Raw genomic sequence first — 16268 nt, 5'->3', positions numbered from 1 at the left:
ATGCTGAATTTGCCTCTAAATCTAATTTCAAAGCGATGACTTGTGATTTTTCTTCATTAAAATGTTTGTCAACGTTCAGGAAAGACATTTGAGGAAAAATAAAATGTATGTTTGATGATGATTTTCTGTATACAACACAATAATATTGCACGCTAGCCTTCTAATAGCGTTCTCGATCAACCAGATTAGTTGAGAAAATTCGTTATCGATATTGTTTTTAGCACATTTTGCATGTTATAGGATAAGCACAAAGATACACCGTGCCCCAGAGCTGAGTCGAAAAAAATTCCAGTTCGAGAAGATTCTCGACCTGATCGGGGATCGAACCCGATATCACAACCGTGTGGGAGCCAATTGACATCGCTAACCACAGAGCCACGAGGACCACATACAGCATACAGAATACAGAAAATCACCTGAAAATATTTTTTTTTTAATTTATACGTATTATACGTATACATGCGAAATTTTGACTTTTTATGCGCAATTCGCCTTCGAATCAAAATTCAATGATTTGTGTTTTTTTTTTCAATAAAATGTTCGTTGTTCTTTCAACATCTACATTTTTTTTTTGCAGAATAATCCATGTCTCGAGCCTAAACATTTTACATATCTGATGTTTTCGTAGTTTTGTGAATAGTTACATATTACGGCATTCGATTTACTTTTGGGGCCATCCACATACCACGTGGACAGCTTAAGGGGGGGGGGGGGGGGGGTTGGCCAATGTCCACAATTCTTTTAGAATTTATATGGACAGTTGTCCACGGAGAGGGAAGGGGGGGGGTCAAAATCGTTAAAAATCTGTTCACGTGGTATGTGGTGGCCCCTTTGTACTTTTGAATTTAAATTTGGTTTTTATTAGAGAGCTTTTAACCAGTAGGTCATTCAGCTCTTAACCTTACTTCTTTACGTTAATCCAAACTAGAACTCTTGGGACTTTTAGCTGGAAGAACGGTTACGATTCATTGGTTTGAATATCGATTAAGAGGCAGCTTAAGCTTTAAAAATCTTTTATTTTTCAATTTCAGCTTGATCTTTAAAAATCTTTTATTTTCTTATTTTCTACGAAGTTTTGTGGATTGAAAAATGGCGACTTCTGGTTTCAGGGAAACCTAAACCTAAAGTGATATTTGGCCAACAATTTCAATATATCCGAAAGTGGAACTCCATGCGTCATTTTATAGCGCTGACATGTGTTTTTTTTTCATTAAAATGTTTGTTAACGTTCAGAAAAGACATTTGAAGAAAAATAACAAGTACCTGATTACATTACTAAATTTGAGATATCATTCACAAAACTTCGTGAAACATGCAAATTTATGACTTCCAAAGTGATATTTGGCCAACAATTTCAACACTTTCGAAAGTGGAATTCCATACGTCATTTTGAAATCCAAAATGGTGACTTATGGTTTCTGTAAATCAGCCCAAAATCACAAAAAACAATCCAATATGGGTATTTCCGTTCTGTGCGTTCTCAGAATATTGAAGTACTTGAAGTGATGATGGGAGTATAAGATGTGAATTATATTTTTTAAGGGAGTTGAGCTAATGCAGCAATGATATAAACAAATCTCTCTTTGAAACCTTTGATCCCGAGCATCGCCATACATATGCCATTTGCCGAGCATATATATGCCATTTGCTCTAAGCTCAAAACTTTTTTAGGACCCAGAGTGTTGATTTTTTAGAAAAAAAATTTTTTTTTTCAAGTTAAGACCAAATCTAGACGTTTCATGCATTTCTAAAACATATGGTGGCATCAGCATTTTTCTTCAATATTTTTCGTGAAACTTTGATCGCTTTGAGGCAAGTGTTCCCGATGTCCGATCTAGCTGAAATTTTGCATGAAATATTGAATGCGGAGTGGAGAAATAAAGTTGTTTGTAAAAGTTGTAGTCGTCTTATTAATTTATAGAAAGGGAGTTCACGGATAACACATTGGCGACTAGTTTGGGATAGGACAGGTAAGAGACTGTGAAGGTATCAACGCAAACCAGCGTTTGAAAGTGATTTTTATAAAGGGAAAGTTTGAGGTTAGAAATCAAAATAAAATGCCGTTTTATTTTAAGGTGATTAGGCGCCGTATTGTATCACCGGCAGGTGCAAGAGGTAGTGATATTGAATTGTATACTGCACAAAAGGAAAAGTATAGTAACTGCCGAGGTGCAGTGGATATTTAAGTGAATACTGCATAAGGTTGCAGTGACTACCAAAGTGCAGAGGGGAAATAATTTCGTCACAGAAAGCGATAGGCTACCATAGAGTAGTGGCTGTGATAGCGGTTAATCGTCACATTAGTGATAGGCTACAGTAGTAGTGGCTTTACAGCGGTAAAGGTGGAAAACTTCCACAGTGAAAACAACGACGATCAGTCGAATAAAACTAATCAGTAAGAATAACATAGAGAATTAACCTAAACAAGTAGCTTCAATGTTGCTTGCATCATTTTAGGGTCGCAGATAAGTTTATGAAATGGAAAAATGGGATGTACAATCGTTCAAATTCAAGATAATGCCACGAAACGTTATAAGAAACGAATGGATCAAATATAAACGGAAATTCGATTATATCGTCGCGGCTTCAGGCTTGAAGGATCTGGCGCGTATTAAGAATATATTCCTTGCGAAAGCCGGGCCGGACTTGCAAGAAGTTTTCTCGTCTATTCCTGGTGCCGATGTTGCGGAAGATAAAGAGAGAGGCCTAAATCCATACAAAGTAGCCATAGAGAAGTTGGATGCCTATTTTTCACCTAAAAACACGAGACATTCGAGCGAAACGTGTTTTGGACGCTACGGCCGCACCATGAGCAGACTCTAGAAAAGTTTATGCTACGGTGCCAAGATCAAGCGAGTAAATGCAATTTTGGTAAGACTGCCGAGGACAGTCGTTCTATAAGCGTCATAGACAAAATCGTTTTTTTTGCGCCAAACGACCTTAAGGAGCATCTTCTGCCGAAAGACTTCTTGACCATCGATAAAGTAGCCAAGATCGTGAGTTCTTATGAATCTGTAAAGCAACAGGCACAAATCAAAGCCTTGGTGCTACATTCCGATTCGGAACATGACCTTCTGTTTCTTAAACACAGACTCCGCAGCCAACTGTTTAGTGTAAATGACAATTGCGGGGCTAGCGCTACGATCCTCCTACTGACACTAACAGTCTCTCCCGAGCCCAGACTCGAACCTACGACGACTGGCTTGTTAGGACAGCATCGTACCTCGAGACCATTTGGAAGAGCAACAGGCACAGCAAATGATTATTTCTGCCACGGGGACTGCGGAGATCGGGTCTGTTCGTTACGGCGAAGGGAGCAACATTAATGAAATTTGGAACTATCCTCGGCACCACCCTGCGACCAAAGAATGCACAAGATGCGGAAATACGGATCACTTCGCGAACAACCCGAAATGCTGTACACCCTAGGGATTATCGAAAAAAAAAAACCCACGGACCATTATTTCATCTTTACGGACAGTCTCAGTTCCATTGAGGCTCTCCGAAAGATGTTAAGCACTCTCTGTATTTCCTGGGGGAAATACGGGAACATTTGAGTGCTTTATCCGAAAAATCTTTTAAGATTACCTTAGTGTGAGTCCCTTCGCATTGCTCGATACCGGGCAATGAGAAAGCGGAATCTTTGGCTAAGGTGGGCGCAACAAACGGTGACATTTATGAAAGACCAATTGCCTATAATGAATTTTTTGCACTTGTACGTCAGAATGCGATCATCAGTTCAGAATTCTTGGACCAGAGGGGAACTGGGAAGGTGGTTACATTCCATTATACCCAAGGTATCGACGAATTCGTGGTTCAAGGGGTTGGATGTAGGTCGAGATTTCATTTGCGTGATGTCTCGGCTTATGTCCAATCACTATAGATTTGATGCGCATCTCCGTCGTATTGGGCTCGGGGAGAGTGGTATCTGTGCCTGTGGTGAAGGTTATCACGACATAGAGCACGTTGTTTGGTCATGCCCTGTACACGTGACGCCAGGTCAAAATAAATATTTTCCCTCCGGGCCGAGGGTAGAGGGCCAGCTGTTCCTGTTCGTAATGTCTTGGCGAGTCGTGACCTATCCTACATGTCCCTAATATACATTTTCCTGAAATCCATCCATGCCCCAGTCTAGTCCCATTCCTTTCCACCCACATTCAACAAAACGGCAAGAACACCTCTCAGACCTCGATTTTGGAATCAGCAACTGAACCCTACACGAATTCGCCAGGACCTGAGAACCCGAGGCCTTCCATGCTCAGCGGCAAACACCATATAGCCACTTGAACACCAGCGAACAACAACAACGAACGATAACCCGCAGCTAAACCCCGCACAATACCACCAGGACCCGAGGATTACTGCATTTCCATGACCATTCGACGATCATTCGACGATCATTAGACGACCATTTAACTACAAAACACTGATTGAAAATACATGCTAGTTTTGAGATAGACTTAATTTCAGCTCGTAGTCGGCAGCGAGGATAAAAAATTTGCTTTTAGATTTTAAGTCATCAGATGTAATTGGCGCCGTTAAACATTAAATTGTATTTGTGCCGTGTCAAGTAAACGATATACGAAGAAAAAAAACCCGAAATGCTCTGCAAAAGGCAAAGATTGTAACAAATGCAAACGTTTTGGCCATTTTGCTGCTCAATGTCGAACCCTGGTGACCAAACGACAGTTCACCGAGGACCCACAATCGAGTTCAAGCAGGGGCCGAGGTATTTTTGCCATATGGCAAAGACACCGCACCGTTGACTGTTTTGGGTAAATTCGATGCTCAAATTATTTTGGAAGATGGAGAAAAACATATTGAACAGGTTGCAACATTCTGTGTTGTACTAAGTGGTCAGCAATGCCTCTTAAATCGAGTTACGGCCAAAAGTTTGGGTATCCTAGTGATCGGTCTGCCAAGTTCTATGGCAGTCAACATGGTCCAAGTAGAACAAAAGCGTCCGTTTCCCAAAATCAGCAGTGTGCAAGTTGAAATCCCGATTGATGCTACGGTTCCTCCAGTATGTCAACACCCTCGTCGTCCTACGATCGCTCTATTGACTAAAATAGAAGAAAAGCTCAAATCTTTGCTTGCCAGTGACATAATTGAGCCCGTTGAAGGTGGTTGTTCCAACGTTCACTGAAAGCAGACGCGAATTTTTTGCGATACATCGGAAGTCGTGCACGAAGTTTATCTGAAATCTTTTTCCAAAGCTAAGAGCTCTGGCCACTACCGGCCCCAGCTGTTTTCTTTTCACCCATACCGCGTAAACGCGAAGAGCTAAACAACCATGAGACGTCGCGAGAATACGTTCCGCATTGACTATGCTCATGTGCCACGAAAACCGTCATTCGAAGAATTACACGAGTTCGTCGATACAGTGCTAGAGTTAGAAAAAGATCAAGTTGTGCGAATCCAGCCCAGTCGTAGCTTACAATGTGCCTTCGTAAAGGTCAGTGAACTGTCGTTGGCCCAAAAGATAGTCGAAAAGCATGACAACAAACATGAAACGGAGATTGATGGTAAAACGTATAAGATACGCATTAGGATGGAGGACGGAGCAGTAGAGGTAAAATTGTTCGATCTATCTGAAGATGTGTCCGACGAATCAATTGCTGATTTTCTCCGCGCCTACGGAGAGGTACTCTCAATACGTGAGTTGATGTGGGACGAGAGGTTTACGTTTGGCGGAATCCCAAGCGGTGTACGGGAAGTGAAAATGATCGTGAAGGAGAATATACCATCCTACGTCGTCATCGACGGAGAGACAACTGCCTTGTCTTATTACGGCCAACAGCAGACATGCAGGCACTGCAATGAGTTCGTTCACAGCGGAATATCCTGTGTCCAGAACAAAAAACTACTGGTCCAGAAGCTTGACTCTGATCAGTCATATGCAAACATCGTGAAGCAAACCAAACCGAAACAGCTCCGTACGTTGACGAGCAAACCAAAGCTTGCCAAGTCGAAGGTTAACAGCAACCTGGCAGGACCGAGCAATACAACCGTCTTTTCACAGCAAACAGTAAGCACTGTCGAGATCAACGCAAGCAAGCCAGCACTCCAGTCGCAGGCAGCGGCTTTACCCACTTCGCAAGAGCGAAACGAAGACTTTAAACTGCCATCGCAACCACCCCGTACCGACGAACCGAACCGAAAAGTTACGACTAGCGAACGAGATAGAGAGGGAGACGAAACTGATCGCTCTACAACCTCGTCAAGCAGCAGAACATCTCGTAGACGTCCACCGGGCAAAAAGCTACGACACGACGGAACCAACGATTCGCCGGGAGAAGACATTCTTTAATGGAACTCACGAGTTACAAAATTGCAACAATAAACATCAACACGATCACTAACGCTACAAAACTAAACGCTCTACGGACATTCGTACACTCACTAGAACTTGATATTGTTATGATGCAGGAGGTAGAAAACGAGCAACTGCACTTGCCCGGTTTCAACGTTATTTGCAATGTAGACAATGCTAGAAGGGGGACAGCGATCGCACTAAAGGAACACATACGATTCTCCCATGTTGAAAAGAGTATCGATGGGCGATTAATCGCACTGCGAATTGCGAACACGACACTGTGCAACATATATGCACCCTCAGGAACTACTTACCGCCAAGAACGCGAGCGCTTTTTCAACTACACGATCGCGTACTATCTACGACATCGTACAGAGAACGTAATACTTGCAGGCGATTTCAACTGTGTTATACGACAGTGTGACGCAACGGGTACAAACAACAGTCCGGCTCTCCATACATGCGTCCGACAGCTCTGTCTCCAAGATGTATGGGCTAAACTTCGCCCACAATCTGGTGGGTATACGTTCATAACTCACAACTCGATGTCACGACTAGACCGCATCTACGTTAGCCGGGAACTAACTCACCAGCTGCAGGATACTAACACACACATCGTTGCCTTCTCAGACCACAAAGCTGTTACCGTACGTCTGTGTCTCCCAAATCTCGGCAGAGAGAGTGGCCGAGGGTTGTGGTCTCTCCGCTCGCACCTGCTGACTTCGGAAAATGTCGATGAGTTCAGGATTAAATGGCAATACTGGACTCGCCAACGCCGACACTACACTTGTTGGATGTTATGGTGGTTACGGTATGCAAAACCGAAAATCCAACTTTTTTTCCGCCGAAAATCTACTCTGGCCTACAATGATTTCCACCGCGAATACCAATGGCGATATGAACAGCTACGAAGAGCTTACGACAGATATTACCGCGACCCAAGCTTGTTAACAACCATCAACCGACTAAAGGGTGAACTCCTAATGCAGCAACGACAGTTCATGCAGATGTTTGTACGCAGCAACGAATCCTACGTAGCCGGTGAACCGCTCTCCACCTTTCAACTCGGAGAAAGAAAAAGGAAACGAACAATCATCACACGATTACAAAACGAAAGAGGTGAAACTACCGATAACGCACAAGACATCGAGCATCAGTTGCTACAATATTATTCACAACTCTATGCAGATGAGAGAATCGGAGCAGAGCGGGATGACGATTTTGTCTGCAGAAGGGTGATACCAGAGGCTGACGATGGTAATAATGCATGCATGCATGTCCGTGTCTGAAACAAATACGGCAACATATCGCTTTGCTTCCGCCGATAGTCCTGCAAAATTTGTCCACCGACGGTATACACCGACACTTTGTAGAGGGAACTGAAAAACCGAAAGTGGAACGGGAGGACTTAACAACAAACTGGCGCCTAATTTGGTCCAACATTCTGCAAAACCGTTGTTTAACATCGCAACAAAAAACTACACTATTTCTGTTTGTAAACGGTAAAACAGAACACCGTCGCTTGATGCATATTATGCACCGTGTGGATAGCGAACAGTGTCTACACTGTCACACACCAATCGAAACGTTGGAGCATAAGCTAACGGAGTGCCCGCGGGTGATCAGCGCTTGGGCAACACTACAGCAGTTCATCGCAAGGTACTTACCTGGTCGACGGAGAGTAACGTATTCAGATATCGAAAAACCAACAATGACGAGAACATCAAAAATGGTGAAAACTAAAATCCTGAAGCTGGTATCCATTTATATAGACTATATTATAAGTGAAAATAACGCAAAAGATACAAATGATCTAAGGGCTACACTTGAAATGTATTTGTAAATAATAATTTAATAAACATGACTACATAAAAAAAAAAAAAAAAAAAAAAAAAAAAATCAGCAGACGATATGGCGCGTTGGGATAACCATCGCGGTAGAATTGCAAATGCTCCTTTTGTGTGCTCGGGATGACCACATGTAAAAAGGCGCGTTGGGATGACCGCCAAAGCAAAACCGAAATTTCGTAGTAAGTGTGTGCGGGATGCCCACTTAGTGTGTGTGAATTTGAAAACCCATATGATGGCAGAGATTTTAGTATGTATAAGACGGATGATCTCAAGACTTATAGTGAGTGTACGCGTGTTAAATTTCTGATAATTATAACCAAGGTAAACGCATACCTGCGTGTACACAAAAGAAGTGTTACCATCCAACAAATTTAGAAAGCATACACTCATTTTCTTAAAACTGTTGCTTGCCTGGAACAAATATTTTGATTTGATACTACCATTTCATTAAGTTTTTTTGTTTCTTCAGACAGTGTCACATTGAAAGAAATAAAGCTAACATGGCCAACGAGGGAAAGTACGTCAGAGCCCCGGAGTATATAACGGATTCGGGTGAAAGCGACGTTGACGAACAGAATCTATATCCTCCCGAGTCACACACTTACAGTATTTCCGACCTTGAGAAAGCCATCTCTAGCGGATCAGAGATTTCGATGAATGAAGCGAATGCGCCCGCTGGAGATGACGATGACAACACGAGCAAGGGAGAGCGAGAGTGGAGCCCAATTCGATCCGGACAGCAAAACCAACCAATCGTTCGCTGCACGGCCGAAGAGAATGCTGATTTGTACGCCTGGATGAATCAACTTGAGAAAGTGTTGAACAACTTAGCCTCAAGTATGTCAACGAGTTACAACGTTTTCGCCGATGATGAAGTTGAACGCAGCTGGGCCACAGCACGTATCGCAGCGCCTCAGGACGGACCGACTCAAGCAATTAGATGGGATCACATCAGCGCTTTCCCAAAAGGCATCCCGACAAACAAAATGTGGGAAGCTTAGCACAAGTACATTGAAACATTCGAGATCGCCGCATCTCTGGCAAATGCATTCAACCAACCAAGACGGGCACAGCTACTGTTTCTTTCAGTGGGCAACGAAATGCAAGCCATCATCAGTGCAGCCAAGCTGCAAACGAATTTGGACGAAGTGGATTGCTATGTTAAGTTTGTGAAGAACATCGACAGTCATTTGAAATCCATGACAGATACCAGCGCAGAGCATGAAGCCTTTTCTAACATGCATCAAGGCAAGGAAGAGTCGGTCATGAGTTTCCACGCCCGGTTCCACCAACCGGTGGAAAAAGTAAGGCTCTGCGGCTACAGTGACCAAGAGCGGTTTGTCCATCACATCACCGCGATGTTTTCGCAATGGAGAGACACCACCCACGATTGGAATCAAACTGTGAAGCAGACTACAAACGTAGAAGAACAAACTCCGCCACCCATGGTTCTCTGCAGGCTGATTTTTCTCGAAGCAGATCAACACGCACACCTGGACGACGAGCACGCTGTTCAAGGTGTCGCTACCTGTCTCATCGGGACGAAATGTGCCCAGCCCTTTCTCGAAACTGCAACAAGTGTGGTAAAAAGGGACACTTCGCGGCTGTTTGTCGCTTGAGACATGTGAGCAGCATTCGTCAGGATCGACAGGATGAAATCCGTGAACATTCGAATTACAAAGAACAGGTAAAACACGACCGTGACATGTAAAGTTACAAATTATGACAATAAAGTTAATTTTGTTTTTGGACCATTTCTCATTCTATTCCTTTCAGCGAGTGTATGCCCTTTCGCTCCAATATGTGCCGATTAAGTGCAATGTGGGACATTCACAGCCGATCGAGTTTATGATAGATTCCAGAATCCGACGTAAATATACTTTGTGGCAAAGACTGGGACGGACTGAAACACGAATCAGAACTGGGCACCGCTAAATTTGAAGCTAAGGGACGTTTGTCACAAACGAACGTTCGCTCATAAGCAACGAGTCAGCCAATGGCTGTAGAATGCGTAATCCGTGCTACCGTTAACATCGTGAACCATGAAGGCCTTCTCATCTCAGCAGATTTTCTTAAGGTTAGGAATGGTCGTCGATCTTTACTGGGCCGTTCGACATCCAGCGACCTTGGGCTTCTTGCAGTAGAGCTATGCGTTAGCAGTTGTGAGGATTTGCCTAAAGGAAAGGTTTTTCCCAAGATACCGGGGGTAGTGGTTAAATTTAGTATCGATGAAACAACTCCACCGGTGAGGAATGCATATTTTAACGTCCCCGCGGCATTCCGCGAGGCTGCTAAGCAAAGGCTGAAACAAATGGAGGAACAGGACATAATTGAACAGGTAATCAAGATAATTCATACGAAAATATACTATGAGGCAAATGCTAGTCTAAACATTTCCAAAAAATGCATAGAGAAAAAATGGTTGAAAATAAGACCTGCAGAGCTTTTATTGCTAGCCTTAACACTAGCATAGCTTTCTCCAAGTTTGAATTTTCCTTCCTTTTTTAGAGTACAGTAAGGTCGCTTTCCTCCATTACTCAAAAACGGTACAAGATATCGACCTCATTTCAATCACGTTTTCCGTTTTAGACCACGATTGATCTTATATCAGTTTTCAAAAAAATTCACAATTTTTGGTGTAAATACTTAAAATTTAGAATATTGCATTTTGGTCTCTAGATTGGCAACTTTCATATTCAAACGAGGTTTGAACGTTTGAGACAGTTATCAGTTATCTTTGTTATATTTGCAACTCAAAAAAGTCGTTTTTTACGCGGGCCCATACAAATTTGGAACGCATCCCCCGCGTAAAAAGCGACCTTAGTGTACTTGCCTATGTTTTTGAGATTCATAACCCACATAATGTTGGATATACGTAATCTTTTCAGGTAACCACCGCGCCGAATTGGATCAGCGGCATGTCGGCTGTCCCTAAAGGGAGAACTGACTTCCGCTTGGTCGTAAACATGCGCGCGGCCAACAAGGCCATCAAGCGTGAATATTTCCTCATGCCACTTATCGACGATATGAAGATAAAGCTCCATGGAGCGAAATATTTTTCAAAGTTAGATTTGAGCAATGCATTCAACCACCTCGAGCTCAGCCCGGAGTCACGAGACTTGACAACGTTTCTTTCCGAATCTGGCATGTACCGATTCAAGCGGCTCAGGAGGAGGACATCAAAGGGTAACCTCGCGTAATAAGCTTTGCCTCAAAGGCCTTGACATCAAAGGAAAAACGGTACGCCCAGAACCAGCGGGAGGCGTTTGGTGCAGTGTGGGGTGTTGAAGATTTTTCGTACTTTCTGCTGGGCCGTCATTTCGTGCTGCGCACAGACGCACAGGGGGTTGCGTTTATATCAAATTGATCCCGCGAAAATAAAAAACGTGCTTTGACTAGAGCGGATGGATGGGCTTCACGTCTGAGCCCCTATAGCTATGACGTACAGTATATCCGGGGCCGTGACAACATCGCAGACCCTTCGTCCCGACTTTACATCGCGAATGACGAACCGTTCGATGAAGCTTGCAGTCCTTGGGAAATTGCTAGCGTCGAGTCTAACTGCTTCGAGTTCTTGACAGAAGCCGAAGTGAGGGAAGCTACTGCGAATGACGAGATTCTCCAGCAAGTCATAGTAGCACTTGAAACAGGAAAGTGGCTTAAATCGCTCCGTAAATACGAGTTAGTGGCAGAAGATCTTACTGTTTCAAATGGCGTCGTAATTAAAAGAGGCTGCGCGAATATCCCTGGATCTCTCCATAAGAAACTGTCGCACACAGAGGGCATCCAATGTCTGCAAAAATGAGAAGCATTCTTCGCGAAAGGGTCTGGTGGCCAGGCATTACAGCCGATGCTGAAGAATGGGTTGATACTTGTCAGGTATGCGTATGCGTAAACCAGAGAAGCCCACCCCTATCAAACGATCGTTAGTCCCAAAGACAGCATGGCATTCCATCGCGCTGGACGAGCTATTTGATAGCTCGTCCGGTTAAGAGCACAAGTTTTGAGAACACCAAAAAGGTTTTGGATAACATTTTCGAGCGCGAAGGATATCCTCATAACATCAAGTCGGATAACGGCCCTCCTTTCAACGGTGAAGACTATAAAGCATATTGCAGGGAGCGTGGAATCAACACCATATTCAGTACACCTCTATTTCCTCAACAGAATGGCCTCGTAGAGGGGTACATGCAACTTGTAAATAAAGCCATGGCGACTGCTCTCTCGAGTGGAACGAGCTACGAGAAAGAACTACAAGACGCAGTTGATGTTCATAATGCGGCGGCTCATGCAGTTACCAAAATACCTCCCGAAGAAATTATGATGGGTCGGAAAATACGACGTCACTTGCCTCTACTGCTCGGTAAACAATCAGATCACGATGAAGATTTGATCAACACCAGAGATCGTCAGGCAAAGTTGCGATCAAAAGAGTATGAGGACGCTCGTCGTGGAGCTAGAGAGTGTCGCATAAAGCCTGGAGACGTGGTAATCACTGAGTCTGTTACGTACGAGTCTGTGAACTCGAAGATCTGAACCGTCGCGAATTTAGATAAACTGATAAAATTATGACTGGGAAAATAAAGGATACATATACAATCTCTCATGGGCAACACAACATTATGTGATACAACCCTGATCTTAACTAAATAACTCTCATACTACTAGACAGACACGTTGTCACACACACCAACACAAGCTCATGCTTGGATCGACCCAGGTCGGCAGCCATCGATACGGAGTGACGGAAAAGCTCGTCCTCTTTCGACAGCAGGCAGTTGACAAGGTAAGACGCGGTTTCCGCAGCGGAGATACTTCGAGTGATTTCCTCACGGAGCTACCCGCCTAGTTTCCACAAAACCGATTCTGAACCACGACCATTGTATACGCAAGTAAAAGCATAACGGAAACGGAACGCAGATATTGCCAAACCGAAAAGGAGGCATTGGCCTTGGTTTGGTCTGTAGAAAGGTTTGAAATATATCTGCTTGGAAGAGCCTTTGAGCTTGAGACGGACCACAAACCGCTGGAAGCGATTTTCCAACCTACTTCTCGCCCGTGTGCTAGGGTTAAGAGTTGGGTGTTACGTCTTCAATCTTTTTCATTTGTGGTCAAGTATCGCAAAGGATCATCCAATATTGCTGACCCTCTATCACGTCTGATCCAAAATCCATCACCCGAAAACTTCGATGCTGAAAGCAACTTTATGGTGCTGGCTGTAATGGAGTCAGCTGCGATTGATATTCAAGAACTGGAAGATGCGACAAACTCGGATACGACTCTTGAGACCGTGAAGCGATGCTTACGTTCCACAATTTGGGATCACGCGGAGGTCAAACCATTCCTACCGTTAAAGAACGAATTAGGTTTTATGGGCGATTTACTGGTTCGTGGAAACAAGCTCGTTGTTCCGGACAAGCTGAAGACAAGGATGATCGAAATAGCCCATGAAGACCATCCCGGAGAAACAGTTATGAAGAGACGTCTTCGTGATCGAGTTTGATGGCCGGGAATGGACAATGCAACTGCGAATCGAGTTAAAGCGTGTGAAGGATGTTAATTGGTAGGATTGACTAATAGACCCGCACCAATGAGCCGACGGGCATTACCGTCATCACCTTGGATCGACCTAGCAATAGATTTCCTTGGTCCTTTGCCTTGTGGATCATATCTGTTAGTATTCATTGATTACTTTAGCCGCTACGAGGAGGTGGAAATCATGTCTAAAATCACGGCCAAGGATACGGTAAGCCGGCTGGATAGAATATTTACTCGTTTGGGTTATCCTCGAGCCATAACCTTGGACAACGCCAAGCAGTTTATTGGTACCGACTTGGACGCGTACAGCAAGGCCAAGGGAATATTGTTGAATCATTCAACGTCATATTGGCCCCAAGAGAATGGGCTGATTGAACGGCAAAATCGATCACTAATGAAAAGACTTCAGATTAGCCATGCTCTCGGCAGAGACTGGAGGCAGGACTTACATGATTATTTAATCATGTACTATACCACGCCCCATTCAGTTACCGGGAAAACGCCAACAGAACTCATGTACGGACACACGATTCGATCAAAGTTACCAGCAGTGGATGATGTTGAGACGTACTTCCTGCTGGGCCTGCTGGGCTGGGCCTGCGTTTCGAGATCGGGACCAAGTGCTGAAAGCGAAAGGGAAGGAAATAGAGGACACACTTCGTCGAGCAAAACGGTCATCAATTGACAGCGGAGACACTGTACTCATGCAGAACTTGCTGCCAGGAAACAAACTATCTATCACATACAACCCGAAGCAGTACTTGGTGGTATCACGGTCTGGTCCACGAGTGACAATCGAAGATCCGGAAAATGGAAAATCTTACGAAAGGAATATCGCACATTTGAAAAAAGTGTGAAGCCCTTTTCAAGCTTCAGGTCAGCCACCTCTTGAGTACCAGCATATCCCGATGGAATCACAGGTTTCATCAGAAGAAGAGTTCCATGGATTCGAGCTGGTCGATAATCCCAAAAGACCAAATTCAAGCCAAGGAAACCATCAACTAAGCCGTCAACGTAGACCAATCAGAAGACTAGCAAAATTTGATGACTATCACATGTAATTTCTTATTTTGAAACAAGGGGAGATGTGGTGCCCGAGTGGGGCCCTGAGATATTTTTGTGACGTTTGGAATTGGGAGTACGGTCCTGCACTGTTAGATTTAGAAGCTATTGAACGCGGAGTGGAGAAATAAAGTTGTTTGTAAAAGTTGTAGTCGTCTTTTTAATTTATAGAAAGGGGCCATCCACATACCACGTGGACAGCTTTGGGGGGGGAGGTTGGGTAATTTCAACGGTCCATACAATTTTTTTAGAATTTATATGGGCAGTTGTCCACGGAGGGGGAGGGGGGGGGGGTCTAAACCGTTAAAAATCTGTCCACGTGGTATGTGTATGGCCCCAAAGGGAATTCACGGATAACACAAATTTCATTATGTTAGTCAAAAAAGATGAAGAAACAGTTTCAAGTATCTCGGGGGAGAAGATGTACACTGAAAGAAAATTTTTGTTTAAGAGTGTGGAATGATAGCTATCCTAATTTGTTTTTGTTGGATCTCTGAATTTTTCAGTTACGAGTTCCTCTGACACTTTTGTTCTTTTGACTCGTGCAAATTTTTAATCATACCAAGAAATTTCGAGTTACAAAGCGTTAGATCAAGAACTTCTTGTCTATTTTTGGTAACAAATGTTAAATCATTATCTTGATTACAAATATTTTTATTAAATGTGTAATAAAATAATGAAGTAAACAATAACCTCTAACATTGATGTTACTGCTACCACAGACAGTGTGATTGACATTTGCATCACATCCTGTGATGAGCTGTTTGTTTCTAAGTTTGCAGTTCTAAACGAGCGCAGCAATTTCTTTGGGAGGAATCTCAACGTTATATCCTTACAAACAAACAGAAAGGACAATGATCTCTGTTATCCCTTAGGTTGTTGCAAACTTCCACTGGAATTACCACGACCGAGTATACATGTTGAATTTTCCCGTATAAGAGTTATAGAAAAGCTTACATTTTGGTGTAAAAATTCCTTAAACTCTATTGTAGTTGGATCAAAGCTCTTGTATTAGAGTTGCGTCCAGAATTCCACGGGTAACCTGTTTCATAGAACGCTGCCAGCTCCTTTTGCGTGGTGAATGAACTTTATTTTTGAAGTTCCATACTTCAGGGACGTGAAATAATCCCTCTGCTTTTCGTGCGTGATAGTAGTGACATGACGGGAAGAAGCGGATTTGGCACTTTTCTAGAAAATATGTTTATTTATTTCGTCAAGCAAATGTAGACTACATACAATATTTCATTACAGTTGTTACTTATAGTGTTTTACAATGTTCTTCTTACGTGAGAAGCATTATTTTCAATTTGTTCTTTTGACATTGTTATGCCAATGCACAGTGGTCCAATAAGCGAAAAGTGGAACTTAATTCCATAGCGCCTTCCACATTCAGGACTTTTCCTTATAAAGATATAGCATATTTTAGCTTATTTATATTATTTTTATTATATGGTCTTAAAATTATCGAAAAAATAAGCTAGAATATGCTATAGCTTTGTAAG

General features: G+C 43.1%; 1 protein-coding gene across 1 annotated transcript; it reads left to right on the top strand.

Annotated features, from left to right (window-relative positions):
• Nucleotides 1-13756: 13756 nt before the first annotated feature.
• On the top strand, nucleotides 13757-14389 carry LOC129728595 (uncharacterized protein K02A2.6-like). Its single transcript, XM_055687042.1, has one exon. It carries the CDS (start codon nucleotides 13757-13759, stop codon nucleotides 14387-14389), a length of 633 nt encoding a protein of 210 aa, XP_055543017.1.
• The last annotated feature ends 1879 nt before the right edge of the window (nucleotides 14390-16268 follow it).

Source organism: Wyeomyia smithii, chromosome 3 (genome assembly GCF_029784165.1).
Source record: "Wyeomyia smithii strain HCP4-BCI-WySm-NY-G18 chromosome 3, ASM2978416v1, whole genome shotgun sequence".
In the NCBI taxonomy this organism is placed as follows: domain Eukaryota; kingdom Metazoa; phylum Arthropoda; class Insecta; order Diptera; family Culicidae; genus Wyeomyia; species Wyeomyia smithii.
Note: the sequence above shows the minus strand (reverse complement) of the source record. Positions and strands in the feature narration are given on the sequence as shown.